At 45.6% G+C, this 25,003-nt stretch overlaps 1 protein-coding gene across 2 annotated transcripts in view; it reads left to right on the forward strand.

The window, feature by feature from the left end:
- Positions 1-25,003, forward strand: part of LOC115474227 (tRNA (cytosine(34)-C(5))-methyltransferase-like) — a 358,438-nt gene that overhangs the window by 118,497 nt on the left and 214,938 nt on the right. For both annotated transcript variants that reach the window (XM_030209615.1, XM_030209607.1), the window contains exon 9: positions 16,406-16,536. In XM_030209615.1, the coding sequence (XP_030065475.1) occupies positions 16,406-16,536 (131 nt within the window). The remainder of the gene's footprint in view (positions 1-16,405; positions 16,537-25,003) is intronic.

The following is a 25,003-nucleotide window of genomic DNA, read 5'->3' on the forward strand; positions in this document are numbered from 1 at the left end:
TCCGACAGATGCTCGTAGAGGATCCCCTTCAGTTACCTCTGGTTCCCAACCTGTTGTCACAGGGTCCGGTGACCATGGAGGATGCCGGCCGATTTGGTCTTATGGCCTGGCGATTGAGAGGGCGCAATTGAGAGGTTATTCCAATAAAGTAATTACCACTCTCCTGCAAGCCCGCAAGCGTTCCACTTCCGTGGCTTATGCCAGGATTTGGCGCCAGTTTGAAGTCTGGTGTGCTTCCAGAGAGATCACACCCCTGCGGGCTCCTCTCTCGCCGATTCTGGACTTTTTGCAGGATGGTGTACAAAAAGGCTTGGCCTATAATTCCCTGCGGGTGCAAGTGGCAGCATTGGCCTCCCTGCGTGGCAAGGTTGAAGGCGTGTCTTTAGCTGCTCATCCGGATGTGGCACAGTTTCTTAGAGGGGTGCTTCGGCTCTGTCCTCCCGTGCGTGCACCTTGTCCAGCTTGGAACCTGGGGCTAGTGCTGAAGGCCCTTTAGGGTGCTCCCTTTGAACCACTTCGGCGTGCTTCAGAGAGAGATTTGACACTGAAGGCCGTCTGGTTAGTGGCCATTACTTCGGCGAGATGGGTGTCAGAGCTTCAGGCGCTGTCCTGTAGATACCCTTTTCTGCAGTTTTCAGAGTCCGGGGTCACGGTTCGGACCGTGCCTTCCTTCTTGCCTAAGGTGGTTTCAGCGTTTCACCAAAACCAACCTATTTTCTTGCCCTCCTTTGTCGAGGAGGAGTTTCCAGAATCTTTTGGGCAATTGCACCTGTTGGACGTGCGCAGGACTCTGCTGCAGTATCTGCCAGTTACTAACTCTTTCAGGACCTCTGATCATCTGTTTGTTTTGCTATCAGGTCCTCGCAGAGGGTCTCCAGCGTCTAAAGCCACTATTGCCCGCTGCCTTAAAGAATCTATCTTTTCAGCTTATTTGCTTGTCGGCCGGCCTCCGCCTGATGCCTTTAAGGCGCATTCTACTAGAGGAATTTCCTCTTCTTGTGCTGAAACTGGAGCACTCTCTCTTCAAGAGATTTGTAGTGCAGCAGCATGGGCTTCTAAGCTCTCTTTTGCCCAGCATTACAGGCTGGATGTGGCTGCCAGGAGGGACGCACATTTTGGAGCGCAAGTGCTGGCGCGTGGTGTGGCTTGTTCCCACCCTATCTAGGGATTGCTTTGATACATCCCATCTGTAATGGCTGCATCTGCTTGATGACAAGGAAGGGAAAATTAGGTTCTTACCGTGATAATTTTCTTTCCTTTAGTCATAGCAGATGCAGCCATGATCCCTCCCTGTCTGCTGTAAATCTATTTCAGGTTCTGTTCGTGTTTCCTGGAGATTCCGTCCTTGGGAGAAAGTCTGAAAACAGTCTTCAGGATTCTTGTTCAATTAAAGGAGGATGACTTAATTCCCTCCAGTTTCATGTTTTGGAGGATGAGTTTATTTCCTCCAGTTATGTCTCAGTGGAGGATGAGTTTATGCCCTCCGGGAGGATGTTTCATTCCCTCCATTCTGAGTTAGTGCCCTTTGTTGTAGGGCCATCGTTCGCTGTGAGGAAAGCTTATGTTATTCCCATTGCGGTTTGCCATGCTGCTTTGGAAGCTTCAAATACTGAAGAGAGGCAGTGGAGCAAGCTGGTATGAGGCACTGAAAAAAGTGTGCTCTCTATCTCCCTCTGCTGGTTGATGGACACAACCCATCTGTAGTGGCTGCATCTGCTATGACTAAAGGAAAGAAAATTATCACGGTAAGAACCTAATTTTCCCTTTCTGGTCGCTGTATCTCAAAAAAGATATAGCGGAATTAGAAAAGGTTCAAAGAAGAGCAATGAAAATGATAATGGAGCTAGAACTCCTCTCATGAGGAAAGGCTAAAGAGGTATGGCTTTTCAGCTTGGAAAAGAGACAGCTGAAGGGAGATATGATTGAGGTTCACAAAATCCTGAGTAGTGTAGAACGAGTAGAACTAAATCGATTATTTTTATTCTTTCAAAAAGTACAAGGTGACACTCAGTGAAGTTACATGAAAATACTTAAAAAATATATATAGAAGGATGTAGTAACAGCTGTTAGCGTATCTGGGTTTAAAAAAGTTTTGGACAAATTTCTAGAGGAAAAGTCCATAATGGTCTGCTATTGAGACAGACATGGGGGAAGCCACCGCTTGCCCTGGGATTGATGGCATGGAATGTTGCTACTATCTGGGTTTCTACGAGGTATTTGTGACCTGGATTGGCTTCTGTTGGAAACAGGATACTGGGCTAGATGGACCAGTAGTCTGACCAAATATGGCTATTCTTATGTTCTTATGGATTACAAAATATACAAAAATTAACTTGAGACTACATACAGTAAGAGAGAGACAAATAATGCTCATAAAAGTGATGAAATCCATAATGCCCCTTTCTTTCAACTTCCCCCTCCAAACTCCTTATGAGAAGTAAAGCTATTTCAAGCCCTTTCTAATGGCCACAGTCTCTTGTCACTGCCCTCAAATCATTGCTGAAAAGAGTGTGCTTTAAGCTTATCTGCCAACAAAACTGAGTGATGATCAGGGAATCATGATGAAAGTGCCAACCTGACAGAAGCAACTATTAGCTCCCTCTTTTATTCGTCATGATTCAGTTGATCTGCAGTCCCTCCTATTTTGGAGATCACAGAATCAAAACACTTTGCTTCATCCTCACTTCCTTAGCATCAGCAGCAAACAAATCCAGAAACTAGTGGGTTGTGTCTGTCTACCAGCAAGCGGCGATACAGATCACTTACTTGAATCCAGTAATATAGGACAGATAGCTCCTCATATAGCCATTATTTCTGTATTTCCAGCTGATGCATGGATGGACTTCCTCTAGCTTCAGGATTCCTCTGTTAAGGGTGCTCCTGGCCTAGGTCTCCTAGGCAGTTGAGCGTGGAGGTGATCTTGGTACTCGTCAGCTTTAGGGGGCATACCTGGTCAGCCCAGGTCCCTCCTCCACCCCAGTTGTCCCCCTTCCCTTGTCTCTCTCTCTCTCTCTCTCTCTTTTTTGCTCTCTCTTTCTCTCTCTCTCTCTCTCTCTCTCTCTTCCACTTTACAAAAAAAAAAAATCAAACTATTTATTCTGGGTAATTGGTTTTGCATTGGTTTATAGTTGACTTTTTGTGGAACAAGAAAGTGTTTGCACAGATCTGACGCACATTGAAGTTGTGGTGCTCTGGACAGGGTGTGTCTCCTTTGGTGGCCTCTTTGCAATCGATCCTGGCATTGTTTCAAAAGAGTCTTTAGAAGGGCATGGTGTTTAATTCACTTCAGGTCTAGGTGTCTGCCCTGGCTTGCTGTAGGGGGTGCATTGGGAATTCTTCACTGGCCGCTCAGCCAGATGTCATTCGTTTTTTTTTTTTTTGAAGGGGGTTAATTGGCTGAAGGCCCCTCTGAGATCTCCCTGCCCAGACTGGAGACTTGGGTCTTATTTCCATGCAGCAGGCTCCGTTTGAGCCCTTGCAGACATTCTTTGAAGGGTCTGATGCTGAAGGCTGTGTTTCTGGTGGCTATGTCTTCAGCATTTCAGGTGTCTAGCCTGCTTTATTTTTTCAGAATCCTTTTCTTTGGTTCTCGGAATTGAGGGTTACACTCAGAACAGTCCCAGCTTTCTTGCCAAAGGTGGTGTGAGGATTCCATCTCAATCAGCCGCTGTTTCTGCCTTCGTTGGCATGCATAGAATTATCCACAGGATTTTTCTTTTCCTTGTGGTGTTTGGAAGTCCGCCAGCTTCTTCTCTGGTACCTACAGGTGACGAATGACTTTCGTCCCTCGAACCATCTGTTTGTTCTGATGGTGGGGCCGTGGAAGGGCTTCATGCAGGGGCGTAGCTACGGGTGGGCCTGGGTGGACCCAGGCCCGCCCAATCACAGCTCAGGCCCACCCAGTTTTCTCTACTCCAACCAGTCAGTGCACAGCCTTTGAGTTCTGCCATGGCAACTTATGCCACATGCTTTTAGTCCGCCGACAGGAAAAAGATCAGCTCTCGAGAATGCATGGGCTTAGTTTGGGGGGGCAATTGCTCCCCCCTCCCCAAATGAACTGCAGCAGCATGCATCTTTCTTTCCTTTCAGCATCGCAGCACCCGGTTTTGCTTCCCCCCCCCCCCCCCCGAGTCCTCCAATCCCTGAGCCGCCAGTAGCCTCAACGAGAAAGCAGTACTCACGCTGCTTTAGACCTGCCCCAGAAGCCTTTTCTGCTTCAACTTCCTGTTCCCTTGTAGGAGGAAAAACTGTAGGAGAGAGAAGGGCTTCCGGGGTAGGTCTAAAGCAATGTGTGTACTGCTTTCTCGCTGAAGCTGCTGGCGACTCGAGGTATTGGAAGACTGGGGGGGGGGGGGGGGGCGATACCGGGCACCACGGGGTTGGAAGGAGAAAAAGAACTGGAAGACTCCAGTGCTGTGGCGGGGGGGGGGGGGGGGGGGGAGGTGCTGGAAGGAAAGCAAGAGAGAGACAGGGGTGAGACCGGCTGGCGAAGAGTAAAAAGAAAAATGAAACCGGGGGGGGGGGGGGGGGGGGGGGTGTAACAGAGAGAGATGGAGAAGGAGCACAAGATGGATGGCACTAGGGGGTGTGAGGGGAGGGAGAGGGAGCAGAGGATGAATGGGACTAGGGGTTTGAGAGAAGGGAGACAGAGCAGAAGATGTATGGAACTAGCGGGTGTGGGTGGAGGGAGGGAGTAGGAACAGAAGATGGATGCAACTAGGGGTGTGGGAGAAGGGGAACAGAGAAGAAAATGATTGGGACTTGAGGGAGGGAGAGGGAGCAGAAGATGAATGGAACTAGGGGGTGTGGGGGAGAGAGAGGGAGCAGAAGATGGGTGAGACTAGAGGGTGTGGGTGGAGGGAGGGAGAAGGAGCAGAAGATGGATGTGACTAGGAGTGTGGGGGGAAGTGGAAACTAGCAGAAGATGAGTGGGACTTGGTGATTGAATGGGAAAGGATGACGACAAGAGGAAAGACAAGAAATGGAAAAGCCAACCTGGAAAAGAATTTAGAAGACTGACACATGGAAAGTGGAAGAGAGTGGGACTAGCCCAATCAGAAAAATAAAGTGCACAGACAACAAAGGTAGAAAAGAAAAAAATTATTTTTATTTAATATTTTTTAAAGATTGAGATGTGCCTGCTTTGTGAAATGTACCTTTTTAAAACATTTTAAATTTTTAGTTTTGTATTTTGCAGAGTACAGGTGAAAAAAACATTTATGTTTCTCTCTTACCCGTATTGCCTTGCTTGTAGAGACTGGCTTTCTCTGGTGGAGGAAAGAGGGGTCTCCATTACAGTTTTTGAATGGTTTTTTTGTGAGTGTGATGTTGGTGGTGGGCTTCTGGGTGGGGATGGGCTCTTCACTGCCTGGGGTGGGGGGAGTATATTTAATCTTTTTTTTTTTCCCTAGCCAGTGAAGAGCCCACCCCCACCCAGAAACCCACCAATAATGTTGGGGTAGGCTCATTGCACAGGTTAAAAAAAACAAACCTTTTTTTAAAATTTTATGTTGGTGGGTTTTGGGGTGGGGATGATCTCTGCAGTGCCCAGGTTTAAAATTAAAAAAAAAAAACCCTTTATATTTAATGTAGACAGGTTCCTGGATGGGGGTGGCCTCTGCAGTGCCCAGGACATTAAAAAACAAAAAGTTTTATATTGAATGCTGGTGTGCTTCAGGGTTGGGGGGGGGGGTGCCAGACTATGGGGGATGGGTAGGGGATAGGACAGGACTGACGCTAGACTACAGGGAGGGGTGGGAGTTAGGGTGAGGCTGATGCATAGCAATGGGATGGATGATGGGGAAGGGAAGGGCTGATGCTGGGCTATGGGTGGGGGGGGGGTAGGGTAGAGAATAGAAGGGCTGATGCCGGGCTACGGGGCTGGATGGAGGGGTAGAGAAGCAAAGTTTGAAGGATAATATCATTGCTGTAATTATACTGTAGGATCCTGTCATGTGTGTTGGGATGTTTGCCATTATAGTACACTTAGGCCTGGTTAAGTTTAAGATGTGTTATAATGTAACCATATTTAAAAATATTGTTTTTTCCATATGTTGATGCAGGTCAGATGTTGGACATACTACTTATTAATCCATCATCAAGTGCATTCTAATGCATTATTTTGTAGCAAGAAACACGACTCATACCTATTTATTTATTTATTTATTTATTGCAATTGTATCCCACATTTTCCCACCATATGGCAGGTTCAATGTGGCTTACATATTGTTAAAAAGGCGGTTACAAAATTTAGATTTATACCTTCAGTAAAGTGGAGTGGAGGAGTAGCCTAATGGTTAGAACAATGGGCTCAAAACCAGCTCAGTTCAAATCCCATTGCAGCTCCTTATGATCTTGGGCAAGTCTCTTATTAACCTTCCATTGCCTCAGGTCCAAACTCAGACTGTGAGCCCTTTAGGCACAGAAAAAAAACTACTGTGCCTGAATGCACACCACTTTGATAGCTTTTGGGCTTGCAGGTGGTATGTAAGAAATTAAAGGGCACTTTACTAAACTGCTAAGCAGCTAATTCAGGGTTTACAGTTCAGTACCGTAGAGGCCGAACAAATTTTGATTTCAGGTTCGACACATGCTTTGATGTCCCCATGCATACCTCCGACCCACCCCCATCCTCCCACCCTGTCAGACTGTCATAGTAATGCTTGAATGTTTTCTCTTATATACACTGTCAGCTAGCACATTTGCTTATTTCCGATCTGACGAAGAAGGGCAACCTTCGAAAGCTAATCAAGAAATGTATTAAGTTATGTCCAATAAAAAAGGTATCATCTTATTTTCTTTTCCATGTTTTATTTTGTTTGATTTCTATTGATAACCAGATTCAACACTGAAATTGGCCAGAAATCTGGGTTCAAGTTTCTGCTGAAAATACCAATGCATATTTGGCAGAAACCAAAACTACACCCCCCCCCCCCCCCCACACACACACACACACACACACTCGTGATCACTCTTTGTTCCCTCCTTGGACTGCTTGACGGCAAACTACACAGTGCCCACCCATATTAGCTCTGGGCCCACCCAAAATGTTAGATCTGGCTACGCCACTGGCTTCATGGCTTCCAAGGCAACCTTGGTGTGCTGGATTAAGGAGGCTATTTCTTCAGTGTATATGCTGGTGGAGTGCCAGACTCCGGTGGTGTTGCAGGCACATTTCACTCATAAGTACATAAGTGTTGCCAAACTGCCATCAAGCCCAGCATCCTGTTTCTAACAGTAGCCAATCCAGGTCACAAGTACCTTATAAGATCCGAAAACAGTACAATACATTTTATGCTGCTTATCCTAGAAATAAGCAGTGGATTTTCCCCGAGTCCATTTTAATAATGATCTATGGACTTTTCCTTTAGGAAGCTATCCAAACGTTTTTTAAACCCCTCTGAGCTAACCGCCTTTACTACATTCTCTGGCAACAAATTCCAGAGTTTAATTACATGTTGAGTGAAGAAATATTTTCTCCAATTCATTTTAAATTTACTATTTGTAGCTTCATCGCGTGCCCCCTAGTTATAGTATTTTTGGAAAGAGTGAACAAGCGATTCACATCTACCCGTTCCACTCCACTCATTATTTCATAGACCTCTATCATATCTCCCCTCAGCCGTCTTTTCTCCAAGCTAAAGTGCCCTAGCTGCTTCAGCCTTTCCTCCGAAAGGATGGGCTGCACCTTAATCAGGGTGGGACCAGGCTGCTGGCATCGGCATTTAAAAAGGAGATGTCTGGGGGAAATCTACAGTTGCTCAAAGACGCATGGTTTGGAATAAGGTACCTTTTAAAGATATCACCAAACCAGGGAAGATAGGGTATCCCGAAAGTGAGGTTGCAAAACAGACCGTAGTAGATCAGGTGTCCTAAAATAAAAATCAGACAAAAGATTGCAATTTAATACTGTCTAGTACTGAGCATGATGTAAATAGGAACAACAAACATAGTTTGAAAGGTCTATATGCGAATGCCAGAAGCCTAAGAAATAAGATGGGAGAATATATTGCACTAAATGAAAAATTAGATATAATAGGCATCTCTGAGACCTGGTGGAAGGAAGATAACCAGTGGGGCACTGTCATACCGGGGTACAAATTATATCGTAGTGATAGGCTGGATAGAATTGGTGGAGGGGGTAGCGTATGTTAAGAAGGGCCTTGAATCAAATAGATTGAAAAGTCTGCAGGAAACAAATCACATCTTAGGGTCTACCATACCTCCATTCCTATTTGTCTGTGAACATAGAATAGAAATATTTGTTAAGCAATTCTGCTTTAACTTTATCGGCTTCTGCATATTCCTCCCCTTCACCTTTCAGTCTCACAATGCCACTTTTGTGCTCCCTCCTATTGTCCCCCCCCCCCCCCCCCCCCATTTTATCATATTAACTTTTTCTTTCATTTATATCTTTGTTTTTCTTAGCTTTTCCATTTATTGTCGCCTGTCTTCTGTGATCTCTTGTAGTTTTAGGACAGCTAACCTCTTTTTCTCTACCTTTTAGGCTACTACTTTTAATAGCCAAAATGGCCACCTTTTCCTCTTAGTTTTATTTACCTTCCTTACAAAAAGATTTGTTGCCCTTAGAATAGCGCTTTTCAGTTTTGCCCTTCTTTCCTGCTGCTTCCAGAATCCAGATGTTCCCATTCCGTTTAGAACCTTCAGTTTTGAATGAATCCTCTCCACACCTGTCTTAATATTATACCAAACCATCCGATTAATTTATACAGCTGTATACAGTACATTAAAAAAAAAAACATCAAAAGGGAATATTATAGTAACTACTTGTAGATTCAAAGACACAAAAACAACCACATGTAATAAAAGATCAAAATAGACAGGAAACAGCTATGTAACCAAGTTGGCCAATGAAGATACTAAACAGAAAACATCAAAAAGCAGCTTCCGATCAGGAGCTACAAGCTTGCTCCTTATTACTGATTACAAATTACTGCCAGCCCTTCACATACCAAAAAATAGCCCATGGAACCTCAAAACTAGTTGATTCTCCACTTATAACCAAGTCAGTTTTTTTCCTTTGCAGCAGTACTCTGATCTTTCTCCATCCAGTCCAAATTTCCAGTTTTTTGCTAGAGAGATGTGGTAGCCGTGTTAGTCCACATAGAAATAGAATAAAATAAAACACAGAAAGGAAAATAAGATGATACCTTTTTTTTGTTGGACTAAATACATTTTTTTGATTAGCTTTCGAAGGTAGCCCTTTGTCAGATCAGAAATAGGCAAATGTTCATAGATGACAATATATATATAAGTGAAACATCAAAGCATTTCAGTGACAGTCTCAGGGTGAGGGTGGATTGGGTTAGGTGAGAGACGGGGAGGGCCGAGTGGATGAGGGACCGTGAGATGTGCATGGTGATAAGAGGGGTTACAAGGCAGTTGAATTTCTATGGTTTATAATGGGCTAGAAAATCCAGATCTTTAAGTCCTGTCTGATGGGTTTTTTTTGCTAAAACTCTAGCCACAAGCAGTAGACTTTGAAGGAACTAGTTTAACCTGTTTGTTGCCTCATTCTATATCTCTCTCTCCAGCAATAATGTAGACATTACGTGTATATATGATACTGGAATTTCCTTTATAACAAGACTTTCCCATAATAATCAATAATAGGAATTCCAACACATCAGCAATTACTTGATAATCTGCCTTTTGATTGATTGTATCCATTATGTTTCACTTGCTCTTTATGTAACCAGTTGTTTATCTACTCTGGCGCTGTTATGATGATATATTCTCCGAGGACAAGCAGGCTGCTTGTTCTCACTGATGGGTGACGTCCACGGCAGCCCCTCCAATCGGAAACTTCACTAGCAAAGTCCTTTGCTAGCCCTCGCGCGCCCGCGCGCACCGCGCATGCGCGGCCGTCTTCCCGCCCGAAACCGGCTCGAGCCGGCCAGTCTTCTTTTGTCCGCACTCGGTACGGTCGTGTTTTCGCCGTGTCGAGCCCCGGAAAGTCGACCTCGCGCGTCCAATTTGTTTGAACGTGTTTTTTTCCTTCGGGAAAGCTTTGTCCTAGTCGGGAAGTGCTCCGGAAACCCCCCGCCGGGTTTCGTGTAAATCCTCCCCGTACTTCCAGCTTTTTTGCCCCGGTAAGTTTTCTTTCGTCGTCGGGGTAGGCCTTTTTTCGGCCTCGGTCGAGATTTTTTCTCCCTCTAAATTTGGTGCTTCGAATTTCGCCATTTCGGCTTTTGATTTCGCCGGCGTGATTTTTCCGCCCATGACATCGAAGCCTTCCAGCGGCTTCAAGAAGTGCACCCAGTGCGCCCGGGTTATCTCGCTCACTGATCGACACTCGTCGTGTCTTCAGTGTCTGGGGGCCGAGCACCGCCCTCAGAACTGCAGTCTGTGTTCCCTGCTTCAAAGGCGGACTCAGGTAGCGAGACTAGCCCAGTGGAACGTGTTGTTCTCGGGCTCTTCGTCGGCATCGGCACCGGGATCTTCGAGTGCATCGACGTCGTCAGCGTCCAGACCATCTTCCTCGGCCGCCCCTGCATCGAGTGCATCGAGGCATCGGGCCTCTGCATCGGCGCCGAGACATCGGATAGCTGCATCGACGTCGGTGGTACCAGGACCTCGTCTGCTGATGTCGTCGGACGGTGGTGCATCGGGTGGAGTGCAGGTGAGGGCTGTCCATTCCCCTGCTGGTGGCGGTGAGCCCTCGGGTGGGTCTCCGCCTACCCTGAGGGCTCCTGCGGTACAGCCCCCCCGAGATCGACCTTCTTCAGTCTCGGCCCCGAGGAAGCGACGGGTGGATTCGACGTCCTCCTCGTCGGTGCCGGGGAGCTCCGGTGACATGCTTCGGAAGAAATCGAAGAAGCATCGACACCGGTCTCCTCCCCGTGTCGGCACCGAGAGCTCTGGGTCGCCGAGGGATTCGGCACCCAGCAGGCATCGGCACCGAGAGGACCGCTCACCCTCTGTTCAGGAGGTGTCGATGCGCTCCGCTCTGGACAGCCCGGAACAGCCTCCACGCCCGGAACAGGTACTGACGTCGACGCCTGCATCGACCTCTCAGCCTTTCTCTGCAGCCGCTCTAAACGAGAGCCTCCGGGCCGTTCTCCCAGAGATTCTGGGAGAGCTGTTGCGCCCTACCCCTCCGGTACCGGCGGTGCTTGCGCCACCGGTACCGTCGAGCGTGGCGCCGGCTGGCCCATCGCCCAGGTTGAGGTCCCCGACGTCGGTACCGCGTGCGGTACCGACCGCGGCCACCTCCCAGGAAGGCTCCCCGACTACGTCGGCGGAGGGAGCTTCGCCGATGCGGGCGAGGGAGTCTACCTCTCGACGCCCCCATCGTGGACAGGGTTCCACGGAGTCGAGCAGGGCGAGGTTGCAGACACAGGTCCGTGAACTTGTGTCTGACACCGAGGGTGAGGCCTCGTGGGAGGAAGAGGAAGATCCCAGATATTTCTCTGACGAGGAGTCTGGGGGTCTTCCGTCTGATCCCACTCCCTCTCCTGAGAGACAGCTTTCTCCTCCCGAGAGTCTGTCTTTTGCCTCCTTTGTCCGGGAGATGTCTACGGCCATCCCCTTCCCGGTGGTTGTGGAGGACGAGCCCAGGGCTGAAATGTTTGAGCTCCTGGACTATCCTTCTCCACCTAAGGAAGCGTCCACTGTTCCCTTGCACCATGTCCTGAAGAAGACATTGCTTGCGAACTGGACCAAACCATTAACTAATCCCCACATTCCCAAGAAGATCGAGTCCCAGTACCGGATCCATGGGGACCCAGAGCTGATGCGCACTCAGTTGCCTCATGACTCTGGAGTTGTGGATTTGGCCCTAAAGAAGGCTAAGAGTTCTAGGGAACATGCTTCGGCGCCCCCGGGCAAGGACGCTAGAACCTTAGACTCCTTTGGGAGGAAGGCCTACCATTCCTCTATGCTCGTGTCCAAGATCCAGTCTTACCAGCTCTACACGAGCATACACATGCGGAATAATGTGCGGCAGTTGGCGGGCTTGGTTGATGCTCTTCCCCCTGAGCAAGCCAAGCCTTTTCAGGAGGTGGTCAGGCAGCTGAAGGCGTGCAGAAAATTCCTGGCCAGAGGAGTTTATGACACTTTTGATGTTGCGTCCAGGGCCGCTGCTCAAGGTGTGGTGATGCGCAGGCTCTCATGGCTGCGTGCCGCCGACCTGGAGAATAGAGTCCAGCAGCGGATTACGGACTTGCCTTGCCGTGCGGATAACATTTTTGGCGAAAAAGTCGAGCAGGTGGTAGAGTCTCTCCACCAGCGGGACACCGCATTCGACAAGTTCGCCCGCCGGCAGCCTTCAGCTTCTACCTCTACAGGTAGACGATTTTTTCGGGGGAAGGAAGACTGTTCCCTATACTTCTGGCAAGCGTAGGTACAATCCTCCTTCCCGACAGCCTGCGGCCCAGGCTAAGCCCCAGCGCGCTCGCTCTCGTCAGCAGCGTGCGAATCAGCAAGGCCCCGCGGCTCCCCAGCAAAAGCAAGGGGCGAGCTTTTGACTGGCTCCAGCAGAGCATAGCCGACATCCAAGTGTCAGTGCCGGGCGACCTGCCTGTCGGAGGGAGGTTGAAAGCTTTTCACCAAAGGTGGCCTCTTATAACCTCCGATCAGTGGGTTCTCCAAATAGTCCGGCAAGGATACACCCTCAATTTGGCCTCTCAACCTCCAAATTGTCCACCGGGAGCTCAGTCCTACAGCTTCCAGCACAAGCAGGTACTTGCAGAGGAACTCTCCGCCCTTCTCAGCGCCAATGCGGTCGAGCCCGTGCCATCCGGGCAAGAAGGGCTGGGGTTCTATTCCAGGTACTTCCTTGTGGAAAAGAAAACAGGGGGGATGCGTCCCATCCTAGACCTAAGGGCCCTGAACAAATATCTCGTAAAAGAAAAGTTCAGGATGCTTTCCCTGGGCACCCTTCTCCCCATGATTCAGCAAAACGATTGGCTATGCTCTCTGGACTTGAAGGATGCCTACACACACATCCCGATACTGCCAGCTCACAGACAGTATCTACGATTTCAGCTGGGCGCACGCCACTTCCAGTACTGTGTGCTACCCTTTGGGCTCGCCTCTGCGCCCAGGGTGTTCACAAAGTGCCTAGCTGTGGTAGCAGCGGCGCTTCGCAGGCTGGGGGTGCACGTGTTCCCATATCTCGACGATTGGCTGGTGAAGAACACATCCGAGGCAGGAGCCCTGCAGTCCATGCAGATGACTATTCGCCTCCTGGAGCTACTGGGGTTTGTGATAAATTACCCAAAGTCCCATCTTCTCCCAGTGCAGAAACTCGAATTCATCGGAGCCCTGCTGGATTCTCGGACGGCTCGCGCCTATCTCCCAGAGGCGAGGGCCAACAACTTGTTGTCCCTCGTCTCGCGGGTGCGAGCGTCCCAGCAGATCACAGCTCGGCAGATGTTGAGATTGCTGGGCCACATGGCCTCCACAGTTCATGTGACTCCCATGGCCCGCCTTCACATGAGATCTGCTCAATGGACCCTAGCCTCCCAGTGGTATCAGGCCGCCGGGGGTCTAGAGGACGTGATCCACCTGTCCACGAGTTTTCTCGAATCCCTGTATTGGTGGACGATTTGCTCCAATTTGACTCTGGGACGTCCCTTCCAAATTCCTCAGCCTCAAAAAGTGCTGACCACGGATGCGTCTCTCCTGGGATGGGGAGCTCATGTCGATGGGCTTCACACCCAAGGAAGGTGGTCCCTCCAAGAAAGCGATCTACAGATCAATCTTCTGGAGTTGCGAGCGATCTGGAACGCTCTGAAGGCTTTCAGAGATCGGCTGTCCCACCAAATTATCCAAATTCAGACAGACAATCAGGTTGCCATGTACTATGTCAACAAGCAGGGGGGCACCGGATCTCGCCCCCTGTGTCAGGAAGCCGTCAGCATGTGGCTCTGGGCTCGCCGTCAAGGCATGGTGCTCCAAGCCACATATCTGGCAGGCGTAAACAACAGTCTGGCCGACAGGTTGAGCAGGTTTATGCAACCTCACGAGTGGTCGCTCAATTCCCGTGTGGTGCGACAGATCTTCCGGGCGTGGGGCACCCCCCTGGTAGATCTCTTCGCATCTCAAGTGAACCACAAGGTCCCTCAGTTCTGTTCCAGGCTTCAGGCCCACGGCAGACTGGCGTCGGATGCCTTCCTCCTGGATTGGGGGGAAGGTCTGCTGTATGCTTATCCTCCCATTCCTCTGGTGGGGAAGACTTTGTTGAAACTCAAGCAAGACCGAGGCACCATGATTCTGATTGCTCCCTTTTGGCCGCGTCAGATCTGGTTCCCTCTTCTTCTGGAGTTATCCTCCGAAGAACCGTGGAGATTGGAGTGTTTTCCGACCCTCATCACGCAGGACGAAGGGGCTCTGCTGCATCCCAACCTCCAGTCCCTGGCTCTCACGGCCTGGATGTTGAGGGCGTAGACTTTGCCTCTTTGGGTCTGCCAGAGGGTGTCTCCCGCATCTTGCTTGCTTCCAGGAAAGACTCCACTAAGAGAAGTTACTTCTTTCATTGGAGGAGGTTTGCCGTCTGGTGTGACAGCAAGGCCCTAGATCCTCGCTCTTGTCCTACACAGACCCTGCTTGAATACCTTCTCCACTTGTCGGAGTCTGGTCTGAAGACCAACTCCGTAAGGGTTCACCTTAGTGCAATCAGTGCATACCATTACCAAGTGGAAGGTAAGCCGATCTCAGGACAGCCTTTAGTTGTTCGCTTCATGAGAGGTTTGCTTTTGTCAAAGCCCCCTGTCAAGCCTCCTACAGTGTCATGGGATCTCAATGTCGTTCTCACCCAGCTGATGAAACCTCCTTTCGAGCCACTGAATTCCTGCCATCCGAAGTACTTGACCTGGAAGGTCATTTTCTTGGTGGCAGTTACCTCGGCTCGTAGAGTCAGTGAGCTTCAGGCCCTGGTAGCCCAGGCCCCTTACACCAAATTTCATCACAACAGAGTAGTCCTCCGCACTCACCCTAAGTTTCTGCCAAAGGTTGTGTCGGAGTTCCATCTGAACCAGTCAATTGTCTTGCCAACTTTCTTTCCCCGTCCTCATTCCTGCCCTGCTGAACGTCAGCTGCACACATTGGACTGCAAGAGAGCATTGGCCTTCTATCTGGAGCGGACACAGCCCCACAGACAGTCCGCCCAATTGTTTGTTTCTTTTGATCCCAACAAGAGGGGAGTGGCTGTAGGGAAACGCACCATATCCAATTGGCTAGCAGATTGCATTTCCTTCACTTACGCCCAGGCTGGGCTGGCTCTTGAGGGTCATGTCACGGCTCATAATGTTAGAGCCATGGCAGCGTCGGTAGCCCACTTGAAGTCAGCCACCATGGAGGAAATTTGCAAAGCTGCGACGTGGTCATCTGTCCACACATTCACATCTCATTACTGTCTGCAGCAGGATACCCGACGTGACAGTCGGTTCGGGCAGTCAGTTCTTCAGAACCTGTTTGGGCTTTAGGATCCAACTCCACCCCCCGAGGGCCCTGTTTGTTCTGTTCCAGGCTACACTCTCAGTTAGTTGGTAAATTTTTTAGGTCAATCTCAGTTATGTCCTCGCCGTTGCGAGGCCCAATTGACCAATGTTGTTGTTTTGAGTGAGCCTGGGGGCTAGGGATACCCCATCAGTGAGAACAAGCAGCCTGCTTGTCCTCGGAGAAAGCGAATGCTACATACCTGTAGAAGGTATTCTCCGAGGACAGCAGGCTGATTGTTCTCACAAACCCGCCCGCCTCCCCTTTGGAGTTGTGTCTTCCCTTGAAGTGTATTGTCTTGCTACATACTGGACTGGCCGGCTCGAGCCGGTTTCGGGCGGGAAGACGGCCGCGCATGCGCGGTGCGCGCGGGCGCGCGAGGGCTAGCAAAGGACTTTGCTAGTGAAGTTTCCGATTGGAGGGGCTGCCGTGGACGTCACCCATCAGTGAGAACAATCAGCCTGCTGTCCTCGGAGAATACCTTCTACAGGTATGTAGCATTCGCTTTATTGTAAGCCACATTGAGTCTGCAAATAGGTAGAAAAATGTGGGATACAAATGCAACAAATAAATAAAAATAATAAGCAGTTACATATTTTATAAGTCCAGGAAATATGTTGGGACAGGTTGACTTACATTTTCAGAACTTTCTACTGTCATTTGTACTGTTTATTTGAAAGTAAAGGTCTTGTTGGTTTTTCTTATCAAATTTAAAGCTAGCACTGAATGTTTGACTTGCTAGCCAATGTTTTGTTAGAGAGTATTTTATGCCTTTTGTTATTACTCTATTATAAATTGTATAAAAGGTAGAACTGAAATATGAATAGATGTGGTTGTGTCTCTAAATCTAATTGAAACTTCACAGAGATTGAGATGATGTGTTTTAGGCTCAACTGAGCCTACAGCTGTCAGCTGCTGAAATCTGCATTTGTTGCTTCTCCAGGTTACAGCTGCGGATTGCAACCCGTGGGGTGGAGCAGCTAGCGGAAGGGGGCAGAATGGTCTATTCAACATGCTCTCTCAATCCTGTAGAGGATGAAGCTGTCATTGCATCTCTGTTGGAGAAAAGTGAAGGTAAAAATGCTTCAGCCCTCACAGAATGATTTACCCTACAAAGTTTGTGTGGATCTGTGACCTGTGCCTACAGAATCCAGTGGGGGGTGTCTGCTAATCCTTATTCCTCCTCCCCCTGCTTTGGTTTTGGCTGTTGCTTTGTGGTAGGTAGAACACACACACATGTGGTGACTAGCCTGGTGCTCATGAAATCCTGCTTCTGCTCTCTGCACACCCCATGGGGATTCCCAGGAGATATAAATAAAAGACTGACCATGGTATACTGCTCTCACTCTGTTTTAAAGATAAGCATGTCTTTTATTTTACTGGCCAATTGTCTTTACATTTGCTGAAGCATGGCACAGTCATATGTGGTTTATTCAACTTGTTCTTGTCAAATTTGGTAAACTTTACCCTGAGGATGATATCAAACTTTCTGTGGGGAAGTTTAAGGCTCATAGTTCCAAGTTTCAATTTTATACTTGTGATAGTTGTAAGCAAAATATGTCAGAATGTTGGTGATAATTGTAATTTATAGTATGGAGAAAGCCTGTGACATTAGGTCAAAATTAATCACTGTGTGCTTTTCACTGTTGAGATTCTGGCTTAGGCTACTCTTGATATAAATTATTGTCCAAGTATAATCTTAAAAATGGAGGATTAAAATTAACAACTCTGAGTCCAAACCCTCCAGTGGCAAAACTAATATGGCTTATTTCATTCATGTGCTTGTCTTTTCCAGGGGGTGTGAGCAGAATACTACAGGCATAGCTTCATACACCTTAAAATTTACCACTTAACTCTGGAAGGCTCAGGCTGAAAAGGCAAGAAGTCCTTGTGTTCGTTCCTTCCCAGTGTTTCTTCTCAGTGTTTCTCCTGTTTTATTTATTTTAAAATTTTTATATTCCGCACAATCACAAAAGTTCTTGGCAGATTACATTTCTAAACATACATAATCAGTCAAACAGAAACCGAATTAACAACATCTCACAAGCACGTGTACAAAGCTCTCCTACCTCTCCAATTATTTTCCACCTTTTTCATCTGGCCTCTTACTTAAAAAAATAAATGGCATACAGTATTTTATAATCCCTCATAAGCCTGCAAGAACAAATGTTTTCTTACACTCTCTTGAACCCTGAATTTCTTTCAATCTTGCGGGTAAGGCATTCCAAAGTACTGGACCAGCAATATGAAATATTGAATTTCTGTAAGTCCTACCATAAACATAAACCACTTAGATCCACGTATTTGGAATATGTGGTATCGCAAGTTTTTAATAAACAAAAAATAGTTGACAAAAAAAACAAAAAATCCTTTTAATTATAACAAATCTAGAGAGACTTCTGTAGACAAAATTCCATCTTTAATTAATAGAAATGTTCTTATCAAAAACTGTAATTTCTTTCAGTGACACTTGTCATCAAGATCTTTTTCAATATTTCATCAATTTCAATATCTCAGTGGGTCCCATTTTACCCAATACATGGGCTTCATTTGGGGTAACCACAACATTAATGCAGATCAAGTGTATAATATCAATACCAACATCATATTGTGGAAAGCAGTTGAAAGCGGGAAAGCGTGTCAACCCATGGCATAGAATAATAAAAATGCTGTGGATAATTGTGCATTATTGATGTTATATGTTTGATCCGCATTGATGATGTGGTTACCCCTGATGAAGCCCATGTATTGGGTGAAACGGGACCCGTTGGGACATTGAAATTGATGAAATCTTGATAACGATCATGCTGACAAGTGTTATTCAAAGAAGTTATTAAACTGTTTTTGATAACATTTTTCATAAGAAAATTTCTATTAATAAAAGGTGGAATTTTGTCTACAGAAGTATATTTGGATTTATTGCAAGGATTTTTTTATAATTTTTATCAACACTGTTTTTGAGATTATCTATATTGGGCTGATTTTTCTCTCTCTTAAGTTTTTAATAAACATAAATAAGATGCCTGTACCAGGTTACTTGTTGGAGGAGGGATGATGGGCAGCTGGTTTCCTGCTGTTCCTTTGGGCTTCCAACTTAGGGGCTTAGGTACTAAGTTGCAGTAAAATGTTACTTTTTTATTTACTGCAGCATACTTTACCGTGGGAGTGGCTAACCTGCAGGAAATCAGGTTAGATGCTCCCTTGGTAAATGAATAACGCACATGTGATCAACCTCGCAAACTGGTGTTTTTCCTTCCTAGCAGTTCTGGGTTACTAACACAATGCCCAGTGCTCCCTCGGACCCTCTTACGAGGGCTGAAGGTAATATAAATCCCACCCCACCCCCCCAAAAAAAAAAAAAAACAATCCATTATCTCCTCAAGATACCCCCAAACCTACCAAGGGTATCTCTAGTGTCTAGACTGGGGGACAGTAGTGATATTCAGTCACGCCTCAACCTATTAGCATCAAACTGGTGCTGTTTCACACTAGCAGTGATGTAGCACTAGTAGCGTGAGACTGCCGCTAGGGATTAAGAGATGCCATGTTGATGCCAGCAGCCTAGAGGGCAAGAGCGACTGGGGATAGCTCCGGGACACCGAGGGGGATCTTTACCAGGAGGGAGCTGGAGATGGGCACAGTGTTTGTCTTACTTCTGACACCTTTTAAAATGGCCCCTGAAACCATTGGACTGCATGTTAATGGCAAGTGCTCCTGGCGAGAAAAGCTAATGTCGGTTCAAAATTGAGGTTTTTTTCACAAATAACACAGCTTGTAAAGTTAAACATAAGCTGCATTATCCAACTTGCATAATAGTTGCTTTGTGTACATTTGTTTACTTTACATCTTATTATTCATCTCATGGTAAAAAAGAAACACAAGATGCTGCTATTTTAATGTACAATATCTGGTGCATTATTCCCTTGGTACACATTACTAAATATATCTCTCCCCCCCTCCCCCAGTTTTTACTCTCTTCTGTCAGATTTTTCAGCCAAGGGCTTCAGATTGTAGCTCTCTGTGGAATCTGATAGACTTACATCTTGGTCTTGCTCACTGGGTGTTGTCATTGTGTAATAGCTTTAGCTGCTTCTCCAGGCCTATGAATAATGCCTTCTCAGTATTCCTAGTTGACCTGGGATCCAGAAACTGGGCTTGGGAATTTATTCCAGATATTCTGCATTTCAGTGTGTAATATTGCCACTGTAGACCTGTCTGAATTTCTCAGTACATTTTAATACCCCTGTATAAGACATTGGTGAGGCCCTCCTGGAGTATTGTGTTCAGTTTTGGAGGCCGTATCTTTTGAAGGATGTGAAAAAAATGGAAGGGGTGCAAAGAAAAGCTACGAGATGCATTACAAGATGTATGAGGAGAGACTTGCTAACCTGAACATGTATACCCTGGAGGAAAGGAGAAACAGGGGTGATATGATACAGACGTTCAAATATTTGAAAGGTATTAATCTGCAAACGAACCTTTTCTGGAGAGGGGAAGGTGGTAGAACTAGAGGACATGAAATGAGATTGAAGGGGGGCAGACTCAAGAAAAATGTCAGGAAGTATTTTTTCACGGAGAGAGTGGTGGGTGCTTGGAATGCCCTCCCGCGGGAAGTGGTGGAGAGGAAAACGGTAACGGAATTCAAACATGCGTGGGATAAACATAAAGGAATCCTCCTCAGAATGAAGGGATCCCCAGAAGCTTAGCCGGCGGTGGGAGGCAGGGCTGGTGGTTGGGAGGTGGGGATAGTGCTGGGCAGACTTATACAGTCTGTGCCCTGAAAAAGACAGGTACAAATCAAGGTAAGGTATACACAAAAAATGACACGTGAGTTTATCTTGTTGGGCAAACTGGGTGGACCGTGCAGGTCTTTTTCTGCCGTTATCTACTATGTTACTATTTGTATAATCATTGCATTACTATGAGTCAGCACTAGCAAAATAATTTTGATAGTTAAATTGGCAGTTTAAAAAAAGTTAGCTTTCAAAATTATTTCATTTGTGAGAAAATGTTCATTGATCCTTTTCATTACTACTTCTACATCCTACACTTCATCCGTTATGAATTTGAATATATTGGGGTACTCTGATACTAATATTCATCTGAATTGTGTAAAAACATCACACTAAGCTTGTAAAACATGTGTAAAAGAAGACTTCTAAAATCTGAGAGTGGCCCTGTTAAGAGTGCACAATATATAATATCAAAATCTGTTGCGTTTCAGCAGACCATTCTAAAGCTGGCCATTTAAAAAACAAACAGTAGAAAATATGTGTGAGACTGCTGAAAACATATCTTACTGTCGTTGTTTGATGAACAAACTGCTTAATATACTCCTAACAAATAACTACTGTATAGAACACACAAGCCTTTCTCCCTTTCCCTCTAGAACTGGAAGCATAGGTCTTTAAAGCTAAACAATATTTGAAAATAAAAATATATAAAAAAACATTGTTTGCTCATGAACCATTTCCATTCAAGGAACCAAAAGCATAAAGAAACAGGTAGTGAGTTTGGAGGAGGAAAGATGATGTGCAATTTCTTCTTCAGTGATTTTAGAAAATGAGGAAAGAATGGCAGGGGTTGAAGGAAGATTGTGAGAATGAAGTGAAGGATGTGACCTAGTGGAGAAATCAAAGTTAATCTTGTGACCCTTGTCATACAAATACACAGCCATAGTCTAGGGAGAAAATGAGGTGGGGGGTGTTGGTTGTGGAGACTATTTGAGGAGGAGTATAATATGCACCGAGATGGCAAAGGTTGGAGCAAGAGAGTTTATCAGATGGATGTGGTAGCCTTGTTTGGCAAGTGCGAGACCCAACCCAGAAGGCGGTCAGCAAGAATTTGAAATGTATATAGTCAGCATTTTAGCCAGAGACACTCCGCAGAGTGGGCACAGGAAACGTAGGTATCAGATTTTGGAGATGAGCCAAGACTGGGGTTTGATATGCATTGCAGTGAGACTGTCTATAGCAGAGGAGAGAATAGTAGTATAGGAAGAGACAGCCTCATTGATAGACTTGGATAAAATAGTGGATGAGAGGAGAGATACAACAGCGGTGGAGAGAGTGCAAGGGTTGATAGCCTGAAAATTCCTAAATGTATTGATGTAGATTTGAATGAGACTGAGGGGAGAGGGGGATTAAGTGTGAAAGCTACTAGTTGATGATCAGAGAAGGCAAGAATTGAGGTGGAGAAATTAATGTGCATTTGGAGAAGAAATTATCAAGGCTGTGGCCATGCTGGTGAGTAGGGGCCAGTAGGAGCATAGCTGAAAATTGAAAGAGGATGTTAAAGCAAGAAACTTAGGAGGTATAAGAGTCAAAGGTTTCATTAGTATGAATGTTAAAATCCCCAAGAATGAGGGGAGAGAAGGGTAGAATAGTTTGAGAAAGAAAGGAAGCCAGGAGTCAATCAGTGAAAAAGGAAGATAGAGATTTATCAGGGGCTTAATAAATGACTGCTAACCAGAGTGATAGTGGAGTGACTGGTCAGATGGAATTGACTTCAAAGGAAGAAAATCAGTGAGACTGAGGTCAAAGAGGTCGAAATATACAAGAAGATAAGAATAGCAGCCTTACACAACCGCCACATCCCTGTGTCACGGAGATAATATCCATGACACAGGGCAGCAACTTAAGCAGAGTCTTCAGGGCAAAGTCAAGTTTCCGTTTTAGCAAGCAGATTGTGAGTATGAGAGAGAAAGAGGTTGTAAATGTAGGCAAGCTTGTTGGAAACAGAGCAGACGTTTCACAAGCACTTGAGAAAGGGAAAGGAGAGGAACAGAAATAAGACTGGAGGTGTTGTAGTGTGACCTGCACAGGTAGGGTGAGAGTTGATTTAGAGGGTTAGGATTGATGAGAGCAGGAGAAAGAGCAAGGGAATACAGAGAAGAGTAAGGGAGGTACAATGACGTTGAGAAAGATGAGATGCACTCTGATGAAATGGAGATGAAAGGAAGAAAATGTTGAAGCTGAGCTGAGAAAAAGGTAGAAAATGGATGGTGAGGTGATGAAAACTGAGAATGGGCAATGTCTCGAGGTATATAGTGGTTTGAAATGGGGAATAAGATTGGAAAGTGTTAGTTAGATTGTAAGCTCTGTCGAGCAGGGACTGTCTCTTCATGTTCAAGTGTACAGAGCTGCGTACTTCTAGTAGCGCTACAGAAATAAGTAGTAGTAGTATCATGAAGAAAATTTATAGTGGATCCATGGGAAATAGGAGAATGGAAAATATAAACTTGGGGAAATAGAATGCAATGAGTGCCTGACCTGGGAGGAATATGCAAAACTTCCCCTGCACCTGGCAAGTGGGGAAGGTATCGCATAGTTTAGAGAGGACAGAAAAGCGCAGAGATCAGTCTTGCTGGTATCTGACAGGTTTTCTAAATGGAGAGAAAAAAACCACAGAAGAGGTAGAGGTGCACTGATTCCCTACGTATCGCAATGAAAGCCAAAAAAAGGGGAGTAGGGGAAGATGGCTCTTCTCAAACATCGAAGGAGATGTATTAAAAGCTTTATTACAAAAACATCAAATTCGACTCGACACAGCAGCCGTGTTTGAGCGCCTGCCTCAGGAGTCTACAAAATATATGTTGAAAACTGTGAGCAAAAAGATATAGTAAAAAAATGGGGGGGGGGGGGGGGGGGGGGGGGGGATTAGCCTTTGTTAAAAAGCAGGTACCAACTGAATTATAAAGTGTCATTTGGTAAATATTGCTTTCAATCAGGTAAGTCCCCTTTTTTTCCACAGTACACATCTTTCTCAAATGGCTTTCTAATTGGCTTGTTTATCAGCACTCTTGATTATCTAGGAGATTTTTGTTATCTGGATATTTTTTCTCCCTATTCTCTTACTCGCGCTTCACATGTCCTGCTCCTTTCCCTTATAGAAGTATGGAAATATCTCCTGCATGCACACAGTTTTTCTTGTATAGTTTTTTAATTGCGTTCATAGATACAAAAAATGTTTACCAAATGACACTTTATAATTCAGTTGGTACCAGCTTTTTAACAAAGGCTAATCCCTCCCCCCGTGTTTTTGACTATATATTTTTGCTCACAATTTTTTTTAGATGAAAGCTTTACCAGATATTAGATGTTTTTGGTGTCACATTCAAGCACAAGTCAGTTTTTTTAACTTCCTTTTTGATCTAATTCCTCTGTTCGTCTGTTATGTATATTTTCCTTGTACAGGGTTTTGTTTTGATATCCCATTTGTGTACTTTTCACATCTACATTGACTTTTTAATTGACATCAGGTTGGTACATTATAATTCTCACTAGCACCTTTTTATGTAAAAATCTTTTTAACACATTTTTTACATATTTGCATTTTGCATTGACCATTTGTTTTATTTATTTTATATTACATTACAATTCATAATTTATAAAACATATATTTTATATGTATCTAATCTAATTTCATTTTTTAAATGTATTGAACATAAGTTTATTATATTTTTGGCTTTTGTTTTTTTGATGTTTACATTTTAACATGTATTGTATATTATGGAAACTTGTATTTAATGTTGTTATGAATGTTAGTTGTTGATGTTTCAACATATATTTTGTAGACTCCTGAGGCAGGCGCTCAGGCGCCGAAACACAGCTGCTGTGTTGAGTTGAATTTGATGTTTTTGTAGTAAAGCTTTTAATTCATCCACATGTCTCCTTTGGTGTTTGAGAAGAGCCATCTTCCCCTACTCCCCTTTTTTAGGTTTTCTAAATGGACATTAATGTCTCCCAATAGTAGATTATAGGAACTTTCAGTTGAGGTTTTTTTTTTTTTTACTTTTTATTTTGAATTTTTACAATAAATAATTATACAAACTGAGGGAGCAGTGAGTGCTCCAAATACCGTTAAATAAGATTGCTCATACATCTTAACCTTAGTACAGAAAAAATCACCTTAAACATCACAGCCATCCCCTACATTCTAGATCCCCCGTGTATGTCCCCCCCTTGCTGCCTCCCTCCTCCCCCCCTCCCTCCCCTTGAGCTTGTAGTCTTAGCTTGCAAGATACAGACACTATGTCAACCCCCTCTTTGTCTCATATCTGTCCCACACTTTGTGATATTGGGCCAAGGTGCCTCTACGAATGGCAGTCAACTTGGACAATAACCGTATGCTGTCAAGTCTTTGCAAAACTCTTTGTAAGTCTGGGAGCGATGGTGCTTTCCATGTTGACGCAATCATCAATTTGCTTGCTACAAATAGCTGAGTAGCAAACTTGTGAGTACCTGCCTTAATTTCTTGTGGTTTAAAGTGTAAAATACAATTGTCCATGCTTGCTGGGTAAGACACCTCCATCAACTGGTTCAAATAGGTCACAATTTCCGTCCAATACCGACTCACTTTTTCACACTCCCACCAAATATGGGCCATGTCTCCTTGTGATCCACAGTCTCTCCAGCAGAGCCCGGTCCCTGTCTTGTACATTTGCACCAATCGACATGGTGTGTAGTACCAGCTATACAAAATTTTATGTCAATTCTCCATGAGAGCACTAGAAGTAGACACTTGTAACAGGGAACGGAAT

Source organism: Microcaecilia unicolor, chromosome 1 (assembly GCF_901765095.1).
Source record: "Microcaecilia unicolor chromosome 1, aMicUni1.1, whole genome shotgun sequence".
Lineage (NCBI taxonomy): Eukaryota > Metazoa > Chordata > Amphibia > Gymnophiona > Siphonopidae > Microcaecilia > Microcaecilia unicolor.